Consider the following 22,700-nt stretch of genomic DNA (forward strand, 5'->3'; position numbering starts at 1 on the left):
TAATTTAGGTTAGAAAAAAGGTCAATAAAAACCCCTTGGTTCAGAAAAGATACTGCATCACACTCATCCCAACTGATCTCCTGCAAAGTGTTGTTTTTTTGGAGTATGTAAATTATCTTATATGCCACGTGTACCCAGTGACACACTGGCACACACACGCGCGCACACACGCACACATACAAAGACAGGGAGCTACAGTATGTTCTGATCATTGCCAAGCCAAAGCATGCAACATAAGAACTTTTTTTTTTTTCACATGAACACAGATGCATTACATGTGTCAACAAGAAGGCTCACTAGTTTCCAACATGGGATAGACCCTACAGTGTACATAGAAGCATTATGGTAGTTTTACATACATAAATGAACTTTACTCACATGGTAATATTTGCACATTTTGAACTCAATGTGACCACATTGTGGAGACAAGCCCAAATGAAGTGAGCATGAGTGATGATGGTTGCAATGAGGTGCGGGTGCTGTGTGGAGTTATGTTGCTGAGATGTAGGGATGCCACGTGAGAGGATGATCAACAAATCACTGACAACAATGCGGAAATACAGAAATTAATCACAACAGAATACAGCTTTCTAAGAGAGATACGACGCAACAAGAACAAAAAGGAGGGACAAAAAAAACACAAGCTGCTTTCTGTGTCGGCCCCAGGGGGTCCTGCTTTGAAGTGGTTTGCTTCAGAGGTTTGCAGGGGGAGTTTTGAAGAGTTCGAGGGGTTGACAAGTTAGCAGGGACTTTCTGCTTGGTACTTTGTTTGTACCCTCTGTCAAGGGTTCCAAAGCACAAATTAATCACAAAACACAACAGCCCCGGACACTTTCTATCAAGCAAAGTTCAAGTTGCTGAACTCTGATTTTTTTTTTTTTGGTGTATGTGTTCTACTTTGCCATTTTCCCCATCCTCTCTAATATTCTGAGAGTCATTCCTGTGTCATTATTAACCACCTCCTATAGAATCTCTATACATTAATTAATTGAATTTTGTGACAACAGATATTGAGGGAGACGTGGGTTATGAGTTTTGTCTGGTAAAAGACTTTGTGAACCTTTTTTTCTATTCAGCCTTTCTCTGAATCTCCTTCAGCCTACCTCAGTGGCTGATTTTACATCAGAGGTGTTTAAAGTGCAACTGTGTCAGTGGTTGTTGGTCTGCAGTTTCCTGCCATTTATTGTGTCCGACTCTGTGGGGGCTATGATTTCCTATCAATAGCCGTTTGCTTATCTGCTGTTCTCTGCCAAGCTCACACAAAGCAATCCTATGAAGCCCACAACAAACAAACCATTTTTGGCTGAACGGCTTAATTGCTATTGATGCGCCTTGGCTGGATGAATGCTATAATTTTCAGTGAAACTCTGGTGGTAGAGAGCACTTGTGTAAATAAAAGCAGGATGCAAACAAGCTTTCAATTCTGCCTGAAAGGAGGAACATAATAGCCTGTCAGTCATTATTATTTATTTTTCTGTCTATGTTTAGGGCTAGGGGGTTACTAAATATTAATTATTTTACTCCCTCAAAATCGCCCATAGCTAGTAATTATGCAGACATACACTCATTATAGCAGCTAATTATTAGTTGTTCTATTTTTTTTTTATAGTCCTCAGGAAGCTAGGTGCAAACATCAGAGCTTTATAACTGACTTGAAACAGTACTAACGGGCTCCATCAGTTTTATCCCTAGCATGTGTAACTCTTAAGCAAAAAGATAATGGCATAATGATCCTTCTTCATTTGCTAAACTCAGTATAATGTTTTCCCCGGTGTCTCAGCGCTTGACCACAGTGCAGCAATTGGAATGAAGTTATTTTATTTAGATAATATTACTCTGTTCAAGTGTATTTATATCAAAGCCTCGACCAGACTCAAAACCTAAGCTGCTGTGAGAAATTCTAAATTGTGCTGTGTGACTCCTTCTGTGTGACTTTGGAAGACCCTGAAGCTTTTACAACCACTTCAAACTTAGACACCACTGCTGAGGTAGCTGTGTTGACTAGGAGTAGCTATTGCAGCGCAGCTAATAACAAGATGCATGTGACAAGTGGCTACAGCTGGCACTTACAAAATAAAAATTCATTGTTTAAAGTAAAGAATTAAGTCAAAAGGGAGATATTTCATCTGATGTTACTGGGAGGCAGTCATCTTACCTGGGGACACAGGCGGTAGAGGTCTCCCCCTCGGGGGCCTCTGGGGCCGGGCAGCAGAACTGGTGGAGCACTGTTTGGTTACTGTGTAAAGAGGGATGAAAAAATAGAAAAAAAGAATCACAAGGCTGTTATAATGCACTTCACGGACGTATATTTGACAAATGTTTGAGTCTGTTTCGTGAAGTAACTGTCCACTAAACTCCCACACCTCACATATATTGTCTAATCATGGCTGAGCAACCTTAACAAGAGACTACAGGGCTTGCAAAGCATTGGATATCTTTTATATGTTGAAGTCCCACGCATGGAGCTCTAGTTTAATTTCTTCATAGACAGTTTTAAAACATATCGACACAAAGTTGGATACTTTCTCTGAGCACAGGCTGTTAGCTGTGCTTTGTCATGGTCTATGGGTTTTGCTTTATTTGTCTGTTGTAGTTTTTGATCTTTGTATTTCATCGCTCCGGTTTTAACCTTAGTTCCCATTTTATTTTTTTGTTTTTTATTTTCTGCCCTTGTGTTTTCTGTGGATTTTTTCCGTCCTGCTTTTGTTCCACATCAAGCTTGAGTTACTGACTGCTACACACCTGCAGTGTATTAGTCATCACTTCCGTCAGCATTTATGCAACTAGGTTTCCTTTGTTCAGTGTCAGATCCTGGGCTTTGTTGGCTTTTATTGTCTGGTCGTTAGTTTTCCTCTATGCCGAGTCTGTTTTTGTACCTCACTCCTCTTTAAGTTGAGCATTTTGTTTTAGGGCATGCTGCCACAGCAGTCCCTTTTGTTTCCTGAATAAACTTTACTGTTCTCTTCACCATTTTCACACTCTATTACACCCCACTGTGACACACTGCCCTTTCAGAAAGATAATTTTACAGGGTTCTTATTTTACTTTATGAGGCACCAAGAAACATTAACCAACAAATGAAGCATTAATCAGTATAATTAGCAAACAAGCTGGCTACAGCTAATAAAATATGCTATGGTCACAGTTACAGACAGCACACATGATGGTCACATGCCACGAATCAGAAGCTGCTTGTGTCTACTTCTGAATCTGATGACTCATTGTTACTGAGTTACTAATAACTGGTAAATGTACCCCAGTTATCAGTGTTCACTAAACACAAAGGATTTGATGGGCATTGTTGGTTCCATCCGTAGTTCGGGATATATACTATATATTATCAATATAATACAATTTATTATATATTATGAATATGTTCAACGTACATTGTCATGTCCCTCTTAACTGTGTGTGAATAATTAATAACAATTTCAAGTCATCATCTGATTCTTCCTTACAAACCTCTCATCTATAAAATCATAGTGTCTAATCTTAAGAAAAAATGTTCAACCTTTTTTTCAATTTTTGTTAACATCCATTTTTGCACCATCAACACTTTCCATAGGTTTCCATCTTTGACACCACGCCTAACTTGCTCTGTTTAAGACGCGGGGCTTTGCTGTGTGAAATTTTTTGTCTTTTCACATTGTACAAACAAATCTGTAAACTTCAAATTGCCACATAAATCTGGGCTTATGTGGCATTTGAAAGCGTGTTGATTATGCTAATGATTTCATAAATATGCACCATTCATGGAACAGTTTAATCAGGCAGATCCACACAACCTGGAATTAAACGCTCGAATGAGTAAACTCAGATGAACAATAACAGCAGTACTACTGAGTTTCTTATAGGGGGTCCAGTCCAGCCAATGGATGTGTTAAAAGCTTGGTTTATTCAAAAGTAATCTCTGTAGTTTAGTTTTAATATTGAAATATCTTTGTAGTCTCATGCATTTATGGAACTCTTTGGGTGACAGAATTTAAACAAGTAGAATTTTGGGAGAAAACGAATCGATGAAGCTGATGAAGCAAAGGGTCACATCTAATGTGTACTGCTTTGATATTGGTGTATGTTTCCCTTCGTTCAGTTAATTTAATATATTGGCAAAAAGTGTATATGTTTATATATAAATATATATACATGAAGAGAGATGGTGTGACTTTTAGTGCTCTGTCACCATAGAGAAAGTCAGAAAAAGACACAAGAATGCATATTTAAACCCCTTGAAGGGAACACATATTGTAGATTGGATATTATTGTACCAGCACCGTGGACTGAGTAACATACTGTTCACATGTGGAAAGTTTCTTCCACATGCTTCTCATTCTCATTTGACTGCATAATCATCTCATCTGAAATGCATTGAGATATAAGGAGATATGATGAAAAATATATAGAGTAGCTGCAACAAATCTACTACTAATGCTTCAAAATATTTTTTTTTTTTTACTTCAAAGACACTGTTATTTGACTTGCAAGCTCTAACAGGTGATGGTGGTGCTGAAATGGAAAGAGCATGAGTATAAAATCTTCATGCGTATGGTAGAGAGCTTTCCTTTCTTCCTTAGTTTACCCATCTCTTACATAAGTATCACTCCGTTCCCAACCATCACTCATCTCCTCTTTCTCTGTTCCTTTTACACTGATTTTCCATCATTCACCCCATCTCCCTGTGCATTGCCCTGCAAGCAGAGTGTGTTGTGCTAAAGAGGAATTTGTTCTATTACTCTTGCTGTCAGAAAAGGTGGCCAGCTGAGCTGTTCTATCCTTGGACCAGGATAGAGGCGGGACAATAAGGAGACTTGATGGCCGCCCACTCAGTTCAGGAGCTCTTAAATGTCCTCCTTCTATCCACCTTGCTCTTGGTTTTGAAGTGCAATAGTTTATCTCACGGTGAAGAGCATCCTTGAAAATGGACTTTTTTAATTTTTTAGACTATCAAAGTTGATCCCAAGTGTCTCACCAACAAAAGCACAAATTGCATAGTACCTTGCTGTGTTGCTTTCACGCTGTAAAATTGAAGCAAAGAATACCCTGAGAGGGAGTTTGCTAAGTATTTTAAAGCAACAATAGCAGAGATTAACAGGGAGGGTATGACAGCAAATTAATTCCTGTTGTTAATGACAAAAAACTTGATTTACAGTCATTTGTTGTCCCTGTTGCAACTTCTTTATATCATATAATTTGTTGATGTGTTGTTTTGATCAATTTTTGATGTACACTTTTTTACTGAAATGTAGGGTATAAATGGCAAATCATTTCCATCATCTTTTGTTTCTCTTTTACACCACATCTCTACTTCATTTGTGAACACGGTTGTATCATTATACAATCAGTGTCTTGGGTAACATTGCTCCTCATCAGTATTAATGCGATTTTTGGATTATCACCAGGAGTTAGGTAAAAAAAAAACACTGATATAACTCTCACATATGCCTATTATCAAGTCTTGCCAGGAAGTCAAGCAAAATCTACTCAGCAAAATGCTTACAGGTCACCACTATACAACTATATTTCCTTTTAAATTGTTGATTACTTCTAAAGAAATCCTAAATTTGGGCTGAATCACACCAATGTTGCACATTTTTTTTTCAAAAACGTTTATTTCACTGTTATGTAAAACGTTCTAACTCTTTGTGTATATAAATTCATATATAGGAGAATGTAATATCAAACCTGCCACAGCATTTTATCAGAAGGCATTACTTGCGAGGTGGTGCATTGAACAGAGGGCTTAGTGACCAGCAGTGATGACATACAAGTAGGCGGTGCACAGACACAGTCCTTGATGGCATTTATTCACCCTGTGTCAAACTGTGTCAATACCTTGAGGACATGAGTCACTTCTCTTGATTTGGAGAAACACCTCACACACAGTGGAGAGATGTGTTATAAAGAGAGTGAACTCTTTTTATCTTTAAAAGCCCTTTTATCCATCTCAAATATTTCTTTTTGATTTGACCTCTGATTTCTAACAGTTGTCTCTCTCCGACATCTGCCATCGCTCCACTCAGTTTTACAATCACTTCAATCTTTACTCAAAAACAGCTTGCGAGCTATTTGTAACCATTTTGGTTTATGACCTGGCGAGTTTATCCGCAGACCTTTAGAGGAACGAATGAGCCACTGAAAAAAAAACAGTAGAGGAGTCAGCTTTCGTGTGTCATGAATCTGTTAATGCAAGAGACAAGTTGTACCGATATATTAGAAGACTAAGAGCTGTAATTTCCCATCTAATCCCTTTTTGTTCCTCACTCTTTCTCTGAGACTCCAGTCTACTCATTCCTGTGTTCAGGCTTATGTGAACATATTTTACCCAAAATATCAACATTATTTCTACTTGCATTTGAATTAGAAATTATCAGGGACTACAAAATCCTTCCCTTGAGTTTCACACACACACACACACTGTCCTCAAACAGTGTTCACTGCTTTGTCAGTGCCGGTGCTAGAGATAAAACTGAACTTGCATGACCTGCTTTTTGATCTTCCACACCACTGACTCAGTTCTCCTCATGGCCCAAGCTCTCTGATACAAGCTATAAAAAAAAATCTATAAACTTTTATAAGCCCTTCCATATTCTGGGTCTGTGTAATGGAAGAGCATAATTTGCACACAATGCTTTTTGTTGTATTTTGCTTTAACATCTAATGTGTTTGTCGATGCACTCCTACTTCTGTTAGCTTGTAACTATATTTTACAGACTGAAAATGGGTGGGAGAAAATTTCAGCACAGGCACACACAACTGTGTGAAGTAAGGATGATGTATTTAACATGATTGTGGATCATTAGCTAGAAATATCCGTAAACGGAATCTGTTCAGAGCAATGTTACAGTCTCACTAGAACCACATATTTTCTGTCCTAAAAGCCTGTCGTATCAAGTCCTTTGCACATACACAAAGTGAATTAAAAAAGGGAAAGATATAAGCCTCCCTGAAAGCTTTACATCAACACGGACTCCTGGGCTGTCCCAAGCGGCTTAGCTTTCCTTCTGTAAGCGAAACTGAGAGAGCTGGAGATGGACCAGGGAGCAAGACCAATTTTCCCAGGGGAAAGCCAACAAAGGAGGAGGCATAAACATTTTGTCCTTTACAAAACACCTCCCAGCTGTGCTATAGTCAGAAAAGATGCAACATTTCAGCTTTACACATGCTCTGTCTCACTGTGGTCCACTTGCTTCCACTCTGGCATCTGTCAGTGCATTTGAAGTGACTTCACTCACTGCATTTATGCTGCATTGTGTCAGTTAGAACATGGCAAGTCACTATCATAAAAAATGGAAATTGGGGGCAAACATGTTTGTAAGAGAACTGGACCTGCTTTGTTTGATAGAAATATACCAGGTAAATATCAACAATATTTTGTCAACTGGTCACTGTCTTTAGCAGCTATATGAGACCTGTACAAGAAAAATGATGCATAATCTGAAATATGAACAGAAGATGGCAGGTTCTTAGGTAATACCCCCAAAAATCAAAGATATTTTCTCAAGGCTCTCTTTTCAACTCAACTCCCAACTGTTCGTCCCCCCTCCATAAATCTTAAAAGAAAATTCTTTTGATCGAAGCAAAACCTGTAGAGAATGAGAAATCTGGGGAAGGAGCAGGGCTGAACCACTTTGTGTTGTTCATTTTGTTGGAAAGAGCTCTGTTAGCTGAGGAGGGTTCACGACTTGTGTTGAGTTGGATTTATTTCAACTTGACAAGGTTGTGTGAGAAATGAATTATATAATTTCTCAGCCAAATTTTTTTGAACAATTGGACATGCATGCATTCCTTGTCTCTAACATGTTGTTGCTTGTCAGGAGGGTTGCTTGAGCTTCTTTTACAATGAACACAAAAACAGACACTAACATCTGGCTTTTGTCTAGTGGGAAAGGATCAGCAATTATTCGCAGAGTCTGACTTTAGTCACAAGTAAAAGCTCAGCTGCTCAAGCTCCAAAAAGCAGATGAAAACAAGAAACATGAACACATTTTTTCAGTCTTTTTTGGGATCCATCTTGGTCAGCCTTGAGCATGAAGGCTTTGGTCCTGACTCTGGTGCAGTTCTGTTACAAACTGCCATGACACTGTCGCAAATCCTTGGATACATGTGAGACGGATATTCACCAATGCTCCAGTCGTGTCCAATGGTCGACTAATATAAGGAGGAACAGCAAAAGATGTCAACACAACTGGTTTGGCAATTTACTTACTCTGTCAATGAGAGCTTTTGCATTAAAGGCATTGTGTATTAATGTCATCTTGCACAGAAAGGTGAAAAAGATTTACCCCATTATGCAAGTCTACATCACCACCAATAGACTGAAACAAAAATGAGTCACCCATTCTCTCATAAAAACAGCAGTTTTTTCCCATCATTTCCAACTAACCTCCAGCTGGTGCCCATACCATCGAGCAGCTTAAACTGCTCATTTTGAACATCAAGCTACACTGTGTTACTGCAGAGCCATCTGCTGAAGACTTGGCAGTGTGTCAGATGTTTTTGTATTTTTGCATGCCTCACGTTAATGCTCAAACCATCAAAATGTCACAAATCATCCTGAGTCAAGTGCTGATGAGGAAAATGCCATCAACCAAATAAACAACATTGGCCAAATGTTTTGCGCTAAAGTAAATCATTTTCATTTAGATATTCTAGTATCCTGGAATACTTCACATATTGCTTTTGTTGTGGGTTTTCTGGACATGAAGGAAACATTTCTTTTTGGTCATAGCAAATACAAAAAAACAGATATGAGGCATGTATGCAAAATTGTAGGCAAGACATGACAAAAGAGACCATATTGCTCAAATACACTGATGATACTCCCAGTTCCCACACATGTGACTCACTCAGTCTTAATGCCCTGAATATCTAATTTGCTTGTTTCAGGATAATTTTTGTTTTCATTCAAACCTCCAGTGACATCATTTCCAGAACTTTTGGCTCCTCCCATATATGGCATACAGCATACCCTGTGTTGTAATCCTGATATCAGGTGGTTGAAGGAGATGTTCTTTCATGTTCATTTCCATCTGTGTATATGATATTACAAGGAGCACAGGCCCCTAAAATTCAGCGAACTGACTTGGGCTGGTTAGATGTTTGTATCTGTTTGCTCAAGAATAATTTGAAAATCTATGAGCCTTTAAAGCGTGATAAGAAAGTCTGCTCTGAGCAGCAGATTGCATGCAAGCACGCACAAACAATTAATCTAAAACTGATTTGTGTGAAAATGAAGACAAATCAAACGGATTAACAAATCTCTGCCCACAGGTGTGAATAATGCAAATAAAAGATTATCTGGGCGAATGAGTGTCGTTTTTCTTTTTCTGTTGCATAGTACAATGAATAATGGTTCAGACTCAGTAGAGAGACTGTATTATCTGCAGAGGAGCTCAGGAAAGCCGCTTGGACATGCAGTGCCTGCTCAGATCAGCTCTCCAGAGGCTTGCAGCCTTAGGTAGATGGCTTTGTATAATACTTAGGGCTGAAAGTTAACCGTACCTGACATTTCCTTAGGTAAGAGCGTGTGCGTTCAGTTTGTGGGAGTATACAAGACCACAGCGGACATGAAGGTCATGCGGGACAGAGAGCAATGGCTAACACAAGACTGTACACATCCTGTACATTACATAATTAGCACAGGAAAAGCAACATGTACTTTTACAAAATAAAAGATTAAATTCATAAAAAGAAACATGTCTTTTTTAAATTACCATTTTTGGTCTATTTTTTTAATTCTCAGTTTTGTTTGTTTTTCTCATCCATGTAGATCTTTCTATGACCAGATAATGTGAGGAAAACGCATAGAAGAAGCACATCCTAAAAGTGTGTCAGGTCACCTTTGGGTTTACTGGCAATGGCAACTTTAACCATTGGCAGTATCAGTATACTGATCTACTAATGAAAGCACAAGAGATTTCTCGTTTATAATCTCTATTCACTTAAGTTGTATTTATTGTAATATGAAGAGAAAACTGCTTTGTTTACAGCATCCATAAAAGACCAACAGAGTTTGTTGTTGAATATAAAGCTTAGCACCTACTGTAGCTCTGAAGATGTTACTGAGTGTGAATGACAGACAGCTGATGGAGGGACATGTCTGAATCCCCCATATAACTTGTCAAACTGATCACGTTTTTGTCAGGTTTGGGTGTGGAAGGGTGGACACGGATGCGGACTTCCAAAAAAAAAGGTAGATTTATTAATTCACAAAACAAAAGAAGTCAAAACAAAGCGCGGCTGAGCCGGATATAAAAAATGAGACTGAGACCAAACCATGAATATAACTGTGACTAACGAAAACAAAAGTCTTGACATGAAACATGAAAAACACTTAGCTTAGTCGTGGAAACGTGGCATGACATCTAGCAACAACAGCAACAAAGATCCAGCAAAACTGAAAGGGGAGGCAGGAAACTAAATAGGGAGTGAGAGTGATTGGGGAGTGAGTGCAGCTGAGGGAAAAAACACAGGTGAAGTGAGTGAACTAATAAACAGAGTGCAGGGAAACTAAGGCATGACAAAAACTAAAGATGGACTGAAAACAAAAGCATAACCTAAACATGAAAACTAAAAACAAGAGTCTCTGGGCGTGACAGTTTTAGGCTTTTCCATTTTAAAAACACCTCAGACCACTATCACATGGTACAATCACAGTTAAAGGCATGGTTGGTAATCCTGTTCAGAAACACATTTTGTAATACTGGGTGAAATGGTCCGTCTGTCCTGAGAGAAATCTATACAAGATGTATTTAGAAAAAGGGACGAAAATAATCAGACCTCTGTGGCAGCTGCAGGACTGAGAAAAAGCTGACCAATCCGAGATCAGCGACGCTGATCTCGGATTGGAGCGCCTACAAAAACCAATCAGATGCCTCTGCTTTCTGCCTACGCCCCCCTCTGTCGGCTCCCTGCTCCGTGTGCGCATGCGGTTCTACCGGCTTTGGATGACGCACTGACGGAATGGGGAGGGGGGGGTGGAGCTTAGAGGAGGGGACACTTTCGAATCTTGCTAGCTCTCTTGCTAGCTCTCTAGGATTACCTACCATAGCTTTAAGGGGCTCTGATGCAGAAGTGTTAATATGATGTCAAAAAATAATTTAAAGTTTACATTGTCAAACTTGACAAATGTGAATATGAAGTAAGTCTTAGCCCCATTTTACATTTGATTGTGTTGGAGTCTTACTCCCAACAACCAATGCACATAAAGCCAGCAGTGATGGAAATACAATCATATCCATCACTGCTGTGTAGATTGCAAATTATAGTTTCATATCCAGAGGAAAAAACAGGTAAAAAAATCACATTTTCTCTTCAAAAAAGGAAGAATTTTTTTTTACCGTAATCAGAAATTTTGCTCAAGCTGTTGGGTTCTAACACAAGTCCACGGTGTCTCCAAAGAGCCTAACCCTCTTTGGACAATAACTCACACACATACACAGATGTACACTGGTACACATGGTGCAAAACAAATTACAATTGTATGCTGAGGGATTTTTAGCGCTAAGCTCTCAGGGGGTGAAATCTGTGCGACAGATGGATAGCCGTTTCTATATAACTGCACAGTGTTCGCTCTTCCCAAGAACCTTTATTTCAGAAGCGACATGCAACACAACAGTTTGCCCCTCGGGAATTCAAGCTCCAAGCACCATTGGTGGTGGGCAAACAGAGGAATGGCACACTTTTAAGTTAAGTGTAATTCTCAAGATATTTAAATGTGTCAGTCGGTGGTCAACTCACTGCATATATTAGCAGCTGCTGATAACTGCCACATATTGTGCTTAAAGATAAAAGCAGCAGGTTTCGATGTGTCACAGAGCAATTAAGATGCGAGAGACGTGCAAATGATACTCTAAATGCATCTACACATCCCTTTTTTCTTGTTTCCACCATGAAAAACTATGCAGTACAACAAGTGGCAAACTTATGTTAATGTAGTCAGCTAAATTCAGATACTGTATTTTTGCCAAAGCTAAACAAAAACTTTTTTTCTATCAGACTGAATTAGGCCATTATGAATATTACCAGAGTAGACTAGAAGAGTAGTTGTTGCTAAAAGAAAGTCCAACAGTATGTGCTGAGTTGTAATTGAAGTGATACAGAGGAAAGCCTTGTTTATTTCATGACATTATCTGTTTACAAAATGCGATCAAACTGAGTGACACCACACGACAACAATGATGGCATTTCTATTTGCAATCACAACTCTCAAATATGTAGATTACATATAAATGACACACTCTGCTGATTGCTCATTAGGCATGCTGTTAATTTGCATGGAGAAGAAATTAAATGCACCCATCAGATGCAAGAATAATTCACCAACTATGAAGGAAATGACTCTGTGTGCAGATAGTGTAACATGAATAACAACAGAAACATAAAAATTCTATGCTGGAATGTAAATGGGTGTGCAGTGTTTGCATATAAAAGATGATGTCATGTGAGTCATCTGGATTTGTCAAGGATAAAGACGACACGTCTGTTTTTCTGTGAGTCGGCTTGTTACCAAGGTAACGGTATGTTTAGAGAAAAAAATCAGGGCTGAGTTGCTGTGTATTTAATTTTGATTGACTTGAAATCATAGCAGCAGAGAATGCTGGAAAGAAGCTGTTTGCAGTTTAGCCATGAGAAAAGTAGGACAGCATTTGGGCCCCTCAGCCTCATGGGGCTTCTTGGGATGTTCCGTGCAGTATCCTATCCCTGCCTTTTTTTTTTTCGTTTTCTTTTTTTTTTTTTTTTTTTTTTATCTGTACAATTATATGAGCTGTCAGTCATTCTGTTTTTGTGGCTGTGCACCCTCGTGCTACACTACAAACTCAGAAAATTAAAAAAGATAAATAAATGAATCTAGCAACAGCAGAACTATGCAACAGAGTCGTCACAATTCCCGCCTGTCAAGCTTCACACAAACAGATAAACAGATATCCATGCTTTCTAAGGTCTGTATTTTTACACTTATACTTCAAAGGAGACAGATTTTCCACAGGATTCAGGGTGTAGGCTATAGAGATGCTTGAAACAGAACTGCCAATAAAATCGAGAAGAGTTGTGTAACCTTTGATTTTGATATGGAATTCAACATTGCAGGCACAGAACTGAACCGTTTTCCTACACTCCTTAGAGCGGTCCACTCTGTTCATTGAAAGATTACACTTTTTGCAGTGATACTGAGCAATGTAGCCCAGTTTAGTTGCACTCTGCATTATATCATTAATTTCAATGGCAGTTTTTCTTGCTGTGCATTCTGAAATTGTCTAGTGTTGTAGTGTTTTAAGTCACAGGGACGCTGCATTTACAACGTGATTTATTCAAACCAATACCACTAACAAACAGAGGTGTACAGTCAGCCAAAACCTTAACGCAAATTACTCTCTAGATTACCCCCTATACACACGCACACATATAAAACCCCAGAATTATCCCTTGGATTTCACAATGACAGGAATTTCTGTGTCCTTTTAACACAAAAATAAACACAATCCTGAATACATCCACACGCATGAGCACACACGGTTGTATAACAGACACCTGGGACTGTCTTTTGCCTCGCTCAACTTGTGCATGAAAGCAGCTAATGTTCTACCAAGGAGTCAGGAATCACCCAGCAGCTACATCCTAAGAGAAATGAAGCAATTTCAAAGCACTATGCACCAAATGTGATATTCATGATTTTGGATTCCAGCAGTAGCCACCCAGTCATAACCCGAGCAGACGTGATTCCCATTCAGAGGGAGGGAAAGCTGAGTAAAGAGCACAGGCTTGCAAGAGAGTCCACCTCCAGGAGTCCATTTAAATTTCTTAAATCCATCATCAAACCATCTAATTCTGTCTGAATCCTTGCCACTGTCTTCGTTGGGGAAACAAACATACAGAAAAACAGCAAGGCAACATTTCCTACAGGCTCCAGAGACACAAAACTGTTACCGTGACATACGTCATCATCACAATTAATGCGTTTGCCACTTAAACATATGCTGTTATAGGTAGCCTACCATTCTAAGCATTGAAAGACGGCATTCTAACATCTTCTCCCTGTTTCATTTTTAATTTACATGGTCTATCGGTTTCTCTTATTACAGCATGTACTACACAATAATGCTCTGAAGGCTCCACAGTTCAACTGGTTCCATAGTAACTGATGTCCAAAATGTGCATTCAAATGCACTTTTTTCAATATCAACATAAATATAACAGAAAATATTCTGTTCACGACTCATGATTAAAAACAAGAAGCTCTCATCTGATGTTACCAGCACCTGTGAACAGTGATCAGTAAGCTGTTTTAAAAGCATCTAGTCCTTTTATTGTATGTTCTCAAAGCTTTGAATACCCAAAATGGGATTTTAATGCCAATAGGATTATATACTGATGAACAGAATTTTCTCCTGACTCCAGCTTTTTTTCAACAGCTTAAACCTTTAGTTCTTTTAGCTGCAACTTCACAATTCAGTTGACTCACCATTCTTGTTAACTTAATTTCCAGTTGCACCATTACTGCAGTTTTGAGCTAAAAGAACCTAATAAATCTGATTTAAACTTGTTTCCTAATACCAGCCAGCACAATGCAGAGGTAGCAACTTAGCTGTGGTAGAGTAAATTATTTCTCAGAAAGGGCTGAATCAAAACAGAGCAAAGATGGAGGAAATATTGGAGAAGCATACACCTGGTGCAAAACTATAGATGAATGTTGACGTTTCTCTGTAACTATGGTGCATAGATATATACATTCCATATAATAAGGTTGGAAAATGTTGGTTTTAAATTTTATGTTTTGCTCCACATTCACCAAAGAAATCAATCAATACTGCTTTAAGTTCTATTTAATCAATCTGTAAACCCAGTCCTGTTGCCTTCGGGAGCAGTATTTAATAATTTGTGAGCTCCTTTGTAGCCTGTGAATACAGGAATAACTGTTCAAGATGTATTGTTCTGTTCACAACTTTAAGAAGCTAAACGGTGATAAAGAGAGATAGAGGGGAATTACACCTGGAATGAGCATTTCTTCATTCTATCTGTCATCATAATCAAGTCTTTCCTTAAAGAAACCACACAAATCTCCATTAGAACTCAAACTGCAAACAGAAGCCAGAGAGCTTTTGTTACAAAAAGAATGATCCCTTACAGGTTTAGAGCACAGGACTGTTGGATGAGGGTCCATTGATTTAAAACTGCCAAATCTCCTAATCCCCTCCTTGGGGCTTGTTTGTTAATTTATGAGAGCAAAGATAAGAAACTATTTTCATGGTTTTTGTGGCTTTGGTTAAAACAAACCACACTAACTGTTGGTGAGACAACATACCAAAGACTCTGCAATGTGTGTGATGGTGGAACCTGTGCTGGCAAAGTTCCAGCCTCATTGATCTGAGAGCATTAGAACAAGGAAACACTGCAGCAACCAGTAGACAGTCAAGCATGGCTACTCTACAGAGTGTATGTTACAGTGTATGTCATGTGAAACAGAAAATACACTCTTTCAGTTCTAAGGTTTTTGATATCTCGACACAATAAAAAAATCATCTGGTCTTAGAACTGGGTAGTTAGGACCTCAGACAAGCAACAAAACATTTTTTTTTAAAAACACTGTACAAATATTTATTTCACAAAAACTTACAAACATTGCACAAGCAGTGTTTAAAAAACAGAGTATACTCACAATTCAGCGGCTTGTAGAACCCCCTTCAACAACAATAACTTGAAGTAATTGTTTTCAGTGTAATGCTTAGTCTTTCAGATAATTCTTTTTCCCACTTTTCCTTAAAACTTTGCTTCAGTTCATTTAGGATTGCAGACATTCATCTATGCATGGCTCTAATAAAGTATTTGATGGTCAGCAATTCAATTTGATTGAAGTCTGCATTGGACCACTGGAACACCTTGTTCCAACTTGTTCTTTTCTTTAGATTAGCTGCTGTGTTTGGAGTCATTGTCCTGCACATATTAATTTGGGCCACACTTTATCTGGAGCCTCGATCTTGTGGCTGTAAAACAATCCCAAATCATCAGCCCTCCACCACCGTGCCTGACAGTTTATATTAACCGTTTGTGCTGATATGCAGGTGTTTTTTTTTTCACCAAATGTTATAATGCTGTGCATTGTAGCCAAACATCTGCACTTCAGTCTTGTCTGTTTAAAATACATTGTTCCAGAAGTCTTTTGGTCTCTTCAGGTGGAACTTGGCAAACCTAACCAGGATTAACTTACATGTTCTTCTTTAAAAGAAGAGGCTTTCTACTCACAGCCCTTCCAAACAAGCCATACTTGTTCAGTCTTTTTCTTGCTGTACTATAACAAACTTTAAAATGTAGCATGCTAACTGAGGCCTGTAGAGTCTGCACAATTGTTTTTGCCTTTTTCTTCCTAATTTCTCAGAGCACTATTCATTTCTCTGATCTCGGGGTGAACTTGCTGGGACATTCACTTCTGGGAAGATCAAAAAGACTGTTTTCCACTTGTGAATAATCTTGCTCATTGTTGAATGGCAGACTAATTGTTTCTCAAAGATCATTGATGATGTCTTTCCTTCTTGGCATTGTGTCTGCATTTGAAGAGTTGTTCACACTCACCGATGAGCACTTAATAAAGTGCATTTAATTAGCAGCACCAGGCTGCTACTTGCCTTCGTAATTCCTATTGAAGTAGTAAGGATTTAGTTTTTACAAACTGTTTCTGCATTTTTCCTTAGTTTTTATCAATTAAATAAGGATAGTGTAAAATTGCACACAAGACCCGGTGAGGACCAAATGATTTTCATTGTCCTGATGGGTAAACCTTACAGTTGAAAGAGGGTGTACTTTCTTTTCAAATGATCATATCTATTAGGGGATGTTTTTGCTTAATACTCCATCTTGTTCTGAACAACTCACCTTGTACCCCTAAAGGAAATAGTTGCATGCAGGAAATGGCAGGAGAGATGGCAAACATTCTGTTTTCCAGTTGGTGCAAGGCCAGCAGGAGGAAAATGAGGACATTGTGGGTGCAGACTCGCCACCAATGTGGAAAAACATGTTCTCTGCCAGGTGGCATGTGCCATGTCAGGGTTTGTGTGTCGTGCCTCCATCTCTTCTACAATTATTGTCACTCTGGAACACATGGTGCAGCTTTCACACACTCATTTTAATACTTGGCAGCTCCAAAGCGTTTACAGAGAAAAGAAAAAGACTGAGGGCTCCAGTCCAGTCGGTAGATGGGTTAAGTGGTGGAGAGGATGGTTAGAGAATGGGTCTGAATACTGATTCAGACTGCAGAGGTGGTTCATATAGCATCAGCTGCTGGTTACAGGAAAGGAGAAAAGGGAGGTGGGGAATGGAATGGTGATTAGAAGGAATGCGTAGAATGGGGAAATCGGAGGCAAAGTGACTTTGAAAGAAGGGGCAACAAGACACAAGGAAGGATTGTTAGGGAAGGAGAATGAAGTAGGTGGGGAAAGGTGTAACTTGTAGGTGAAGAACAAGTTGTCCAAATTGTGAGAAAATCAGTGTGAGAAAAATGAAAGCATAGAGAATGGGATGTGCAGCTGACAGATAGAGAGGGAAGAAGGAGGACTAGACAGGATTGCTGAAGGCTTCCTTCAGATCACAGCGATCCTTTTAGAATCCTTCTCAGACTGAGTAACGCTGTTGCGACACTTCAGACTATCCATCTGAGAAGTTTTAGCTCAAACCAGAAAACAACTTTTCAACAGTGCTCACTGTTTGAAGCGAAAGCCAGCCTTGATTTGCATTCTTCAGATTAGGCCAATGCCAGAGATGAGGAATGTGTGATGCAAGTGAGCAAGCATTTAATTTTTCATTTAGAGCTTTGAAAATGGATTTTCTGCCTCATTTTAATCAAATAAAAAAACATAGTTGGCATGGGAAAATTGGTGACTAAGCTTGAAATCCTTTACATCCAAATGTTCAGGGATAGTTTGTTTACCTCTGTGCCTCCTTGCCTCAGTTTTGGTTCATTTTTCCCAGCTGTCAATGAATACATTCCTCTGAAATATCTGCTCTTGCCTCACATGTATATATTAACCCAAAATCTGTTGAGAAAAATATATATGTATGACCCCAGGTTTCCGTGAGATGCTTGTTGCACTAACACTTACTCCAGTGATAGAAAACAATGTTAAGTCATTTTCTTCTGAATTACATAACTAAAGTATTCACCCATGCCTTATTACTGAGTTTGCAACATGTCTCAGTCCCTCTCCCATTAATAAAAATGCATGACTTCTCTTCTGTGGCGTCATACCATCTTCTCAGGCCAGGATCAATGCTCTTAAGTGGAAATTATAATGCTGCTTCATGTCTTCTGCCTTTCATGTATCACTACTTTTACATTAGGGATGAAGAAAAAAAAAAAGAGTGTATGCTCCCAAGCTGTTTCTCACTCTTCATCTCCCTGTCTCTTTGTTCATCATCCTACAGAACTGTGAGGTTGCATGTTTGGTAAATAAATCTTAATGCACCTTCTGAATCCCCCTCTGAGATTTGTTTTGTACTGTTCATGTTGTGTGGGTTTGTAATTGTGTGAGTGTCAGCCGCTGAGAGAATCCATTTGAAAGCTGATATATTTTCATCTTCTTTTTTTTTCTCCTGGTATGCATGCTAATGTACACTATTCCTGACCCACACTCTTTAGGAATTATGACTTGATGGCATGATGAATCAATCTGGATTAACAGAAACAATGCAAACGCAGCCGACTGGAACAGATGGGGCTCAGCGCACTGCGTTGTGTCTGTCTGTTTGTGGCTCCAGCAGAGGCAGTTCATTTGACCTTGATGGAGGCAAAGAACATCCAGCACCATGCACAGTTCTCAAGCAAATACACTGTGTATAAGGACTGGATGTTTTTACATTGTTACTCTGATCACATATCTTTAATCCAGGTGTTAGCTGGATCAAAAATTTGAATTGCACTTGCAGTTCTGTTAGAAAGAGAGGGGGAAGTAGTGGTGTCAGAGGACCATATGCAAGTATGATTTAGATCACGCTGTCAAAATGTTGAAAATCATGTTTGATATAATCTGCTTTTTAACGACGCAGTAGAAGCATAAATGCATGGATTATAACAAACATCAGACTCCTTCCACTGTAGAAGTATATGTAGCTTTTAAATAAGCCTTATACACCACTGGTTTATGTGATGACATTGTAGGAATACTAACAGTTAATACCAGTTACTTAATCACTGATGGCGACCCATCCAGGGTATACCCTGCCTCTTGCTCAGTGACAGCTGGGACAGACTCCAGCCCCCCAACAACTCTGAGTTGGATCAAGCGGGTATGGATAATAAACGGATGGAAAGAGAGATTGTTTTGCGTGCAAAATTGATCGAGTGAAAATAGTAGTTGCTGATTATTTAATCATTCTAAATTAATTTGGTGCGCTAAAATTGGAATGATAACAACATGCCTTCAGAAGAGCACATTCAAACTCAAAGGTTTGTTGGTAACTCTGAAGTGGCTGTCAGGTGATTCATAAAAAGCAGTGAATGTTTTTCTTTTTCTCAGGCTACATTTCAAATCTTGCGAATAAGCCGTTATTCACGGTACAATCGTCCCTCAAAGTGCCTTCAGGAGTTTTGTTTTAAGACGTACGTTTACAATGTCAGCTCACACTCCTGGCACCCGCAAAACTGCTGTCTCAGATGAGCCCAGAAGCAGATGCATTTTCCTTCTAATACCCTTCTGATTCAAAGTGGGCAAACAAAGGAAAAGAGGGCACAAGAAAACAGAGTAACTTCTATGAGATGTGCAAAATTACAAAAGGAACAACTTTAGCAAATCAAAAACTGGTGAAACTTTGCCTCCTGCATTCACAGTCAGTGCAGAATTAAATTTAAAGATGCAGTCTGATTCCTAAAAATCAATATATATTTTGCATTCAGTTGATTGCCGGGCAACAATGTGAAAATAGAGAAGTTTGAATAACCTATAAGCAAATTAAACCTCAGCTTGTCAGGGGGATGTGAAGTTAATCAAAGTCAAATCAGTCCAGCACAGAGGTACTCAGGATCTGCTTATTAGCTACATCATTCATTCTTGAATGTATTTCTGTAGTTATGTTTGACAGTGTAACTGCTTTCATCAAACATGTCCCAAATTTTCAGCTGACACCCCGACTGCGTTGATAACCGTCTGTGACACCACATGTCTATCTGATGGTCCTGGCGGACATCACATTGTATGGCCCAAAACAATGTCTATATTTAGACTGGAAAAACTGGCAGAGCTCTGCAGGAATACACCTTATTTGGGTCATATGATATTTTTCTTTGGTATGATAAATAGGTGGATTAGAACAACATAACTTGTTTGACACAATGCAGTTTTTAATTTCAATTGAAGATAGTTTAGATAGAGAATTGAGTAATCTGGATTAAGTATCGTCATTATTACGATTATTATTTATATTATTATTATATACTTATTATTATATCTGATGAGGCTTTGCATTGCACTGTAAATGCATCGTAAAATAGCAGTTGTTATTTGAAAACACACAACATGAGAGCTACTTACTCCGCTTTCCTCGCCAGTCCCACTGAGCGGCAGAGAGTGGTGGGAGTCTGCGGAACAAGGGACTTGCAGCAGGCGTTCCTCTTGTCCTCCTCGACGGAATCGGAGCCGACTTTGCTCACTTTGGGCGACTGCGGCGAGGTGGGAACGAGCTGCAGCTGTTGCGGGTGGTGGGAAGACGGCACAGGGGGAGTCGGGTGCTGCTGAGGCTGGGCCGCTAGACCGGTAATCTGCTGCTGCTGCTGTTGTTGCGGCTGCGGCTGCTGCTGTTGCTGAGGCTGAGGCTGAGGCTGTGGAGGCTGCTGCTGCTGCTGCTGCGGCTGCTGGCTGAGGTGAGCCGCAGCTTTGCTGCTACTCCCCGGGTGCTGATGGAGGTGGGCCGGCGCCTGGGGACTGGCGCGAGTCGGGTGGTGGTGGTGATGATGATGCTGAGCGGGCTGCTGAACGTAGAGATGGGGGTCCCGCAACTGTCGGTTCTCTCCGATCAGGTCCTCCACCTTCCGCTCGAGTTCGTCGATGCGTTGGCGCTGCGTCTGGATCAGGCTTTGCTGGTTCTGGACGATGGTGGTGAGCTCCTTCAGGTAAAGAACGGCTTTCATGGGATTATCCAGCAGGCTCTCCATCACTAAGTGTTGCTTTGGCCGTGTACCCGCTTATTTTGGCTTCCTCCTCAGCTGTTTCTGGCGCTCTGATCCGTTGATGGGGCCTCTGGACACTTGTGTATCCGGGATGCTGTGGCGGCAGTCTGACGCCTCTACGCTCTTGTCAGGTGGGTAGTCTCTCTTCCTCTCTCTGTGTGCTTAATGAGGATACCAGAAATGGTGCTGATGCAAGAGGGGATGAGCATCAGCGGAGTGCGGAGGCGGGGCCGTAGTGAAACAGTGATGTCAACACGCAGCGCAAATAACAAAGCAGAATTGTAATTCATTTTTGCAGATTTTGCATGTCATAGGCTATTTTTTTAACATTGCTTTCCACAATTTATACTAGAAATTACTCCCTCAAAGTTTATACATGCTTACAAAATCGTTTTCATTTAAGGATTTGAACTAAACATACCTCCTTACATACATGTAGGCCTATACACTCTTAATTTCAAAGTATGGATTTACTATTAAAAGTTCTCCTATATCATCAAACAATATATATTTTTTTCTGAGTGCTCCAATTTTTTTAAATAGGCAAGAAAAAGAACCTGAAAAACTCAGAAATAACCAGAATCCTTAAGTTTAGTTTCAGGTGAGAAACATCCATGTAAATCTCAGCAGTGTTGGGCCACAATCCCACAGAGCAACTGTAAACTTCAATCTAAAGTTAATTTAAACGGTTTCGGTCCATAATGTTCATAGTACTGAAGTGCAGTATATCTGTTTTCATTTCAAGGTGTTTACATAGCCTACTAATTAGAGAAAGAAAGTCAAACGTAATTGGAAATGCTGTTTCATGGAAAGATGGATAATTCCTTCTTTATTTTTTCACCATTGTTGCAGACAAAAGGTGCGCAGTATGGCATTTGTATTTGGAAGTTGTTGCTATGAACCCACAGCATGCACTCAAAGGAGCTCTCACTGCAAATTAAACAATACATCCCGAGGCCACAAAACTAAAGCAAATCCATCAGAGATGTAGCAGGAACATTAGGAGAGGCTAGATCAGCAGTTTCGTAGGTTACATTCTGACACCGGGGAATTCAACAACATAAAAAGACTTGGACGTACATGCAAGACTACAGCTGTACATGATCAATGGACAATTTCAAGAACAAACAAAAAAAAATCGTGTGAAAAGATGGAAGCTGTGTTCACATCAGCTAAGTCCTGGACAGTCTCAAGGAAGTATTTATATTTCACCATGTTTTGCATAAAGAGAATAGAAACAGAGTTCAGCACAAGCTAGAGAGGCACGATTAGAACATTTTTGGCTGATCATCCTTTCCCAGAAAAAAATATGGAGAAGGCTTTGAATGACTTTTGAGCCAAAATATCGCTTTCATCTGTAAGAGACAAGGAGACAATATGATGCGTTGGCATCCAGTGGCACTAGGGCACTAATTCTTATTACTGATCATATGAGAGAAGTCAGAAGTAAGAACAAATATTCTGAAGTGACAGCTTTAATGCATACAACATTGGACAATGTTGCTCTTCTGAAAAAGAAAATAATTGGTTGGAAGAAGATGGCTCCTTGGTTTAA

The 22,700-nt window shown here is 39.5% G+C and overlaps 1 protein-coding gene across 6 annotated transcripts in view; it reads right to left on the reverse strand.

Moving 5' to 3' along the window:
• iqsec3a (IQ motif and Sec7 domain ArfGEF 3a) overlaps positions 1-21,318 on the reverse strand; it is a 102,682-nt gene extending 81,364 nt beyond the window's left edge. For 5 of the 6 annotated variants that reach the window (XR_012770157.1, XR_012770158.1, XM_075471726.1 and 2 more), the window contains exons 1-2: positions 20,511-21,318; positions 2,156-2,236 (exon numbers count right to left, since the gene is read on the reverse strand). Coding sequence is in view for 3 of the 6 variants with exons in the window: in XM_075471726.1 (XP_075327841.1) it covers positions 2,156-2,236; positions 20,511-21,130 (701 nt within the window). In the remaining 3 variants the exon portion in view is untranslated. Of the gene's footprint in view, positions 1-2,155; positions 2,237-20,510 lie in introns of those variants that run through there. The other variant, XM_075471731.1, reaches the window with a different exon arrangement.
• Positions 21,319-22,700: the final 1,382 nt, after the last annotated feature.

The sequence above is a fragment of the Odontesthes bonariensis genome, chromosome 8 (genome assembly GCF_027942865.1).
Source record: "Odontesthes bonariensis isolate fOdoBon6 chromosome 8, fOdoBon6.hap1, whole genome shotgun sequence".
In the NCBI taxonomy this organism is placed as follows: domain Eukaryota; kingdom Metazoa; phylum Chordata; class Actinopteri; order Atheriniformes; family Atherinopsidae; genus Odontesthes; species Odontesthes bonariensis.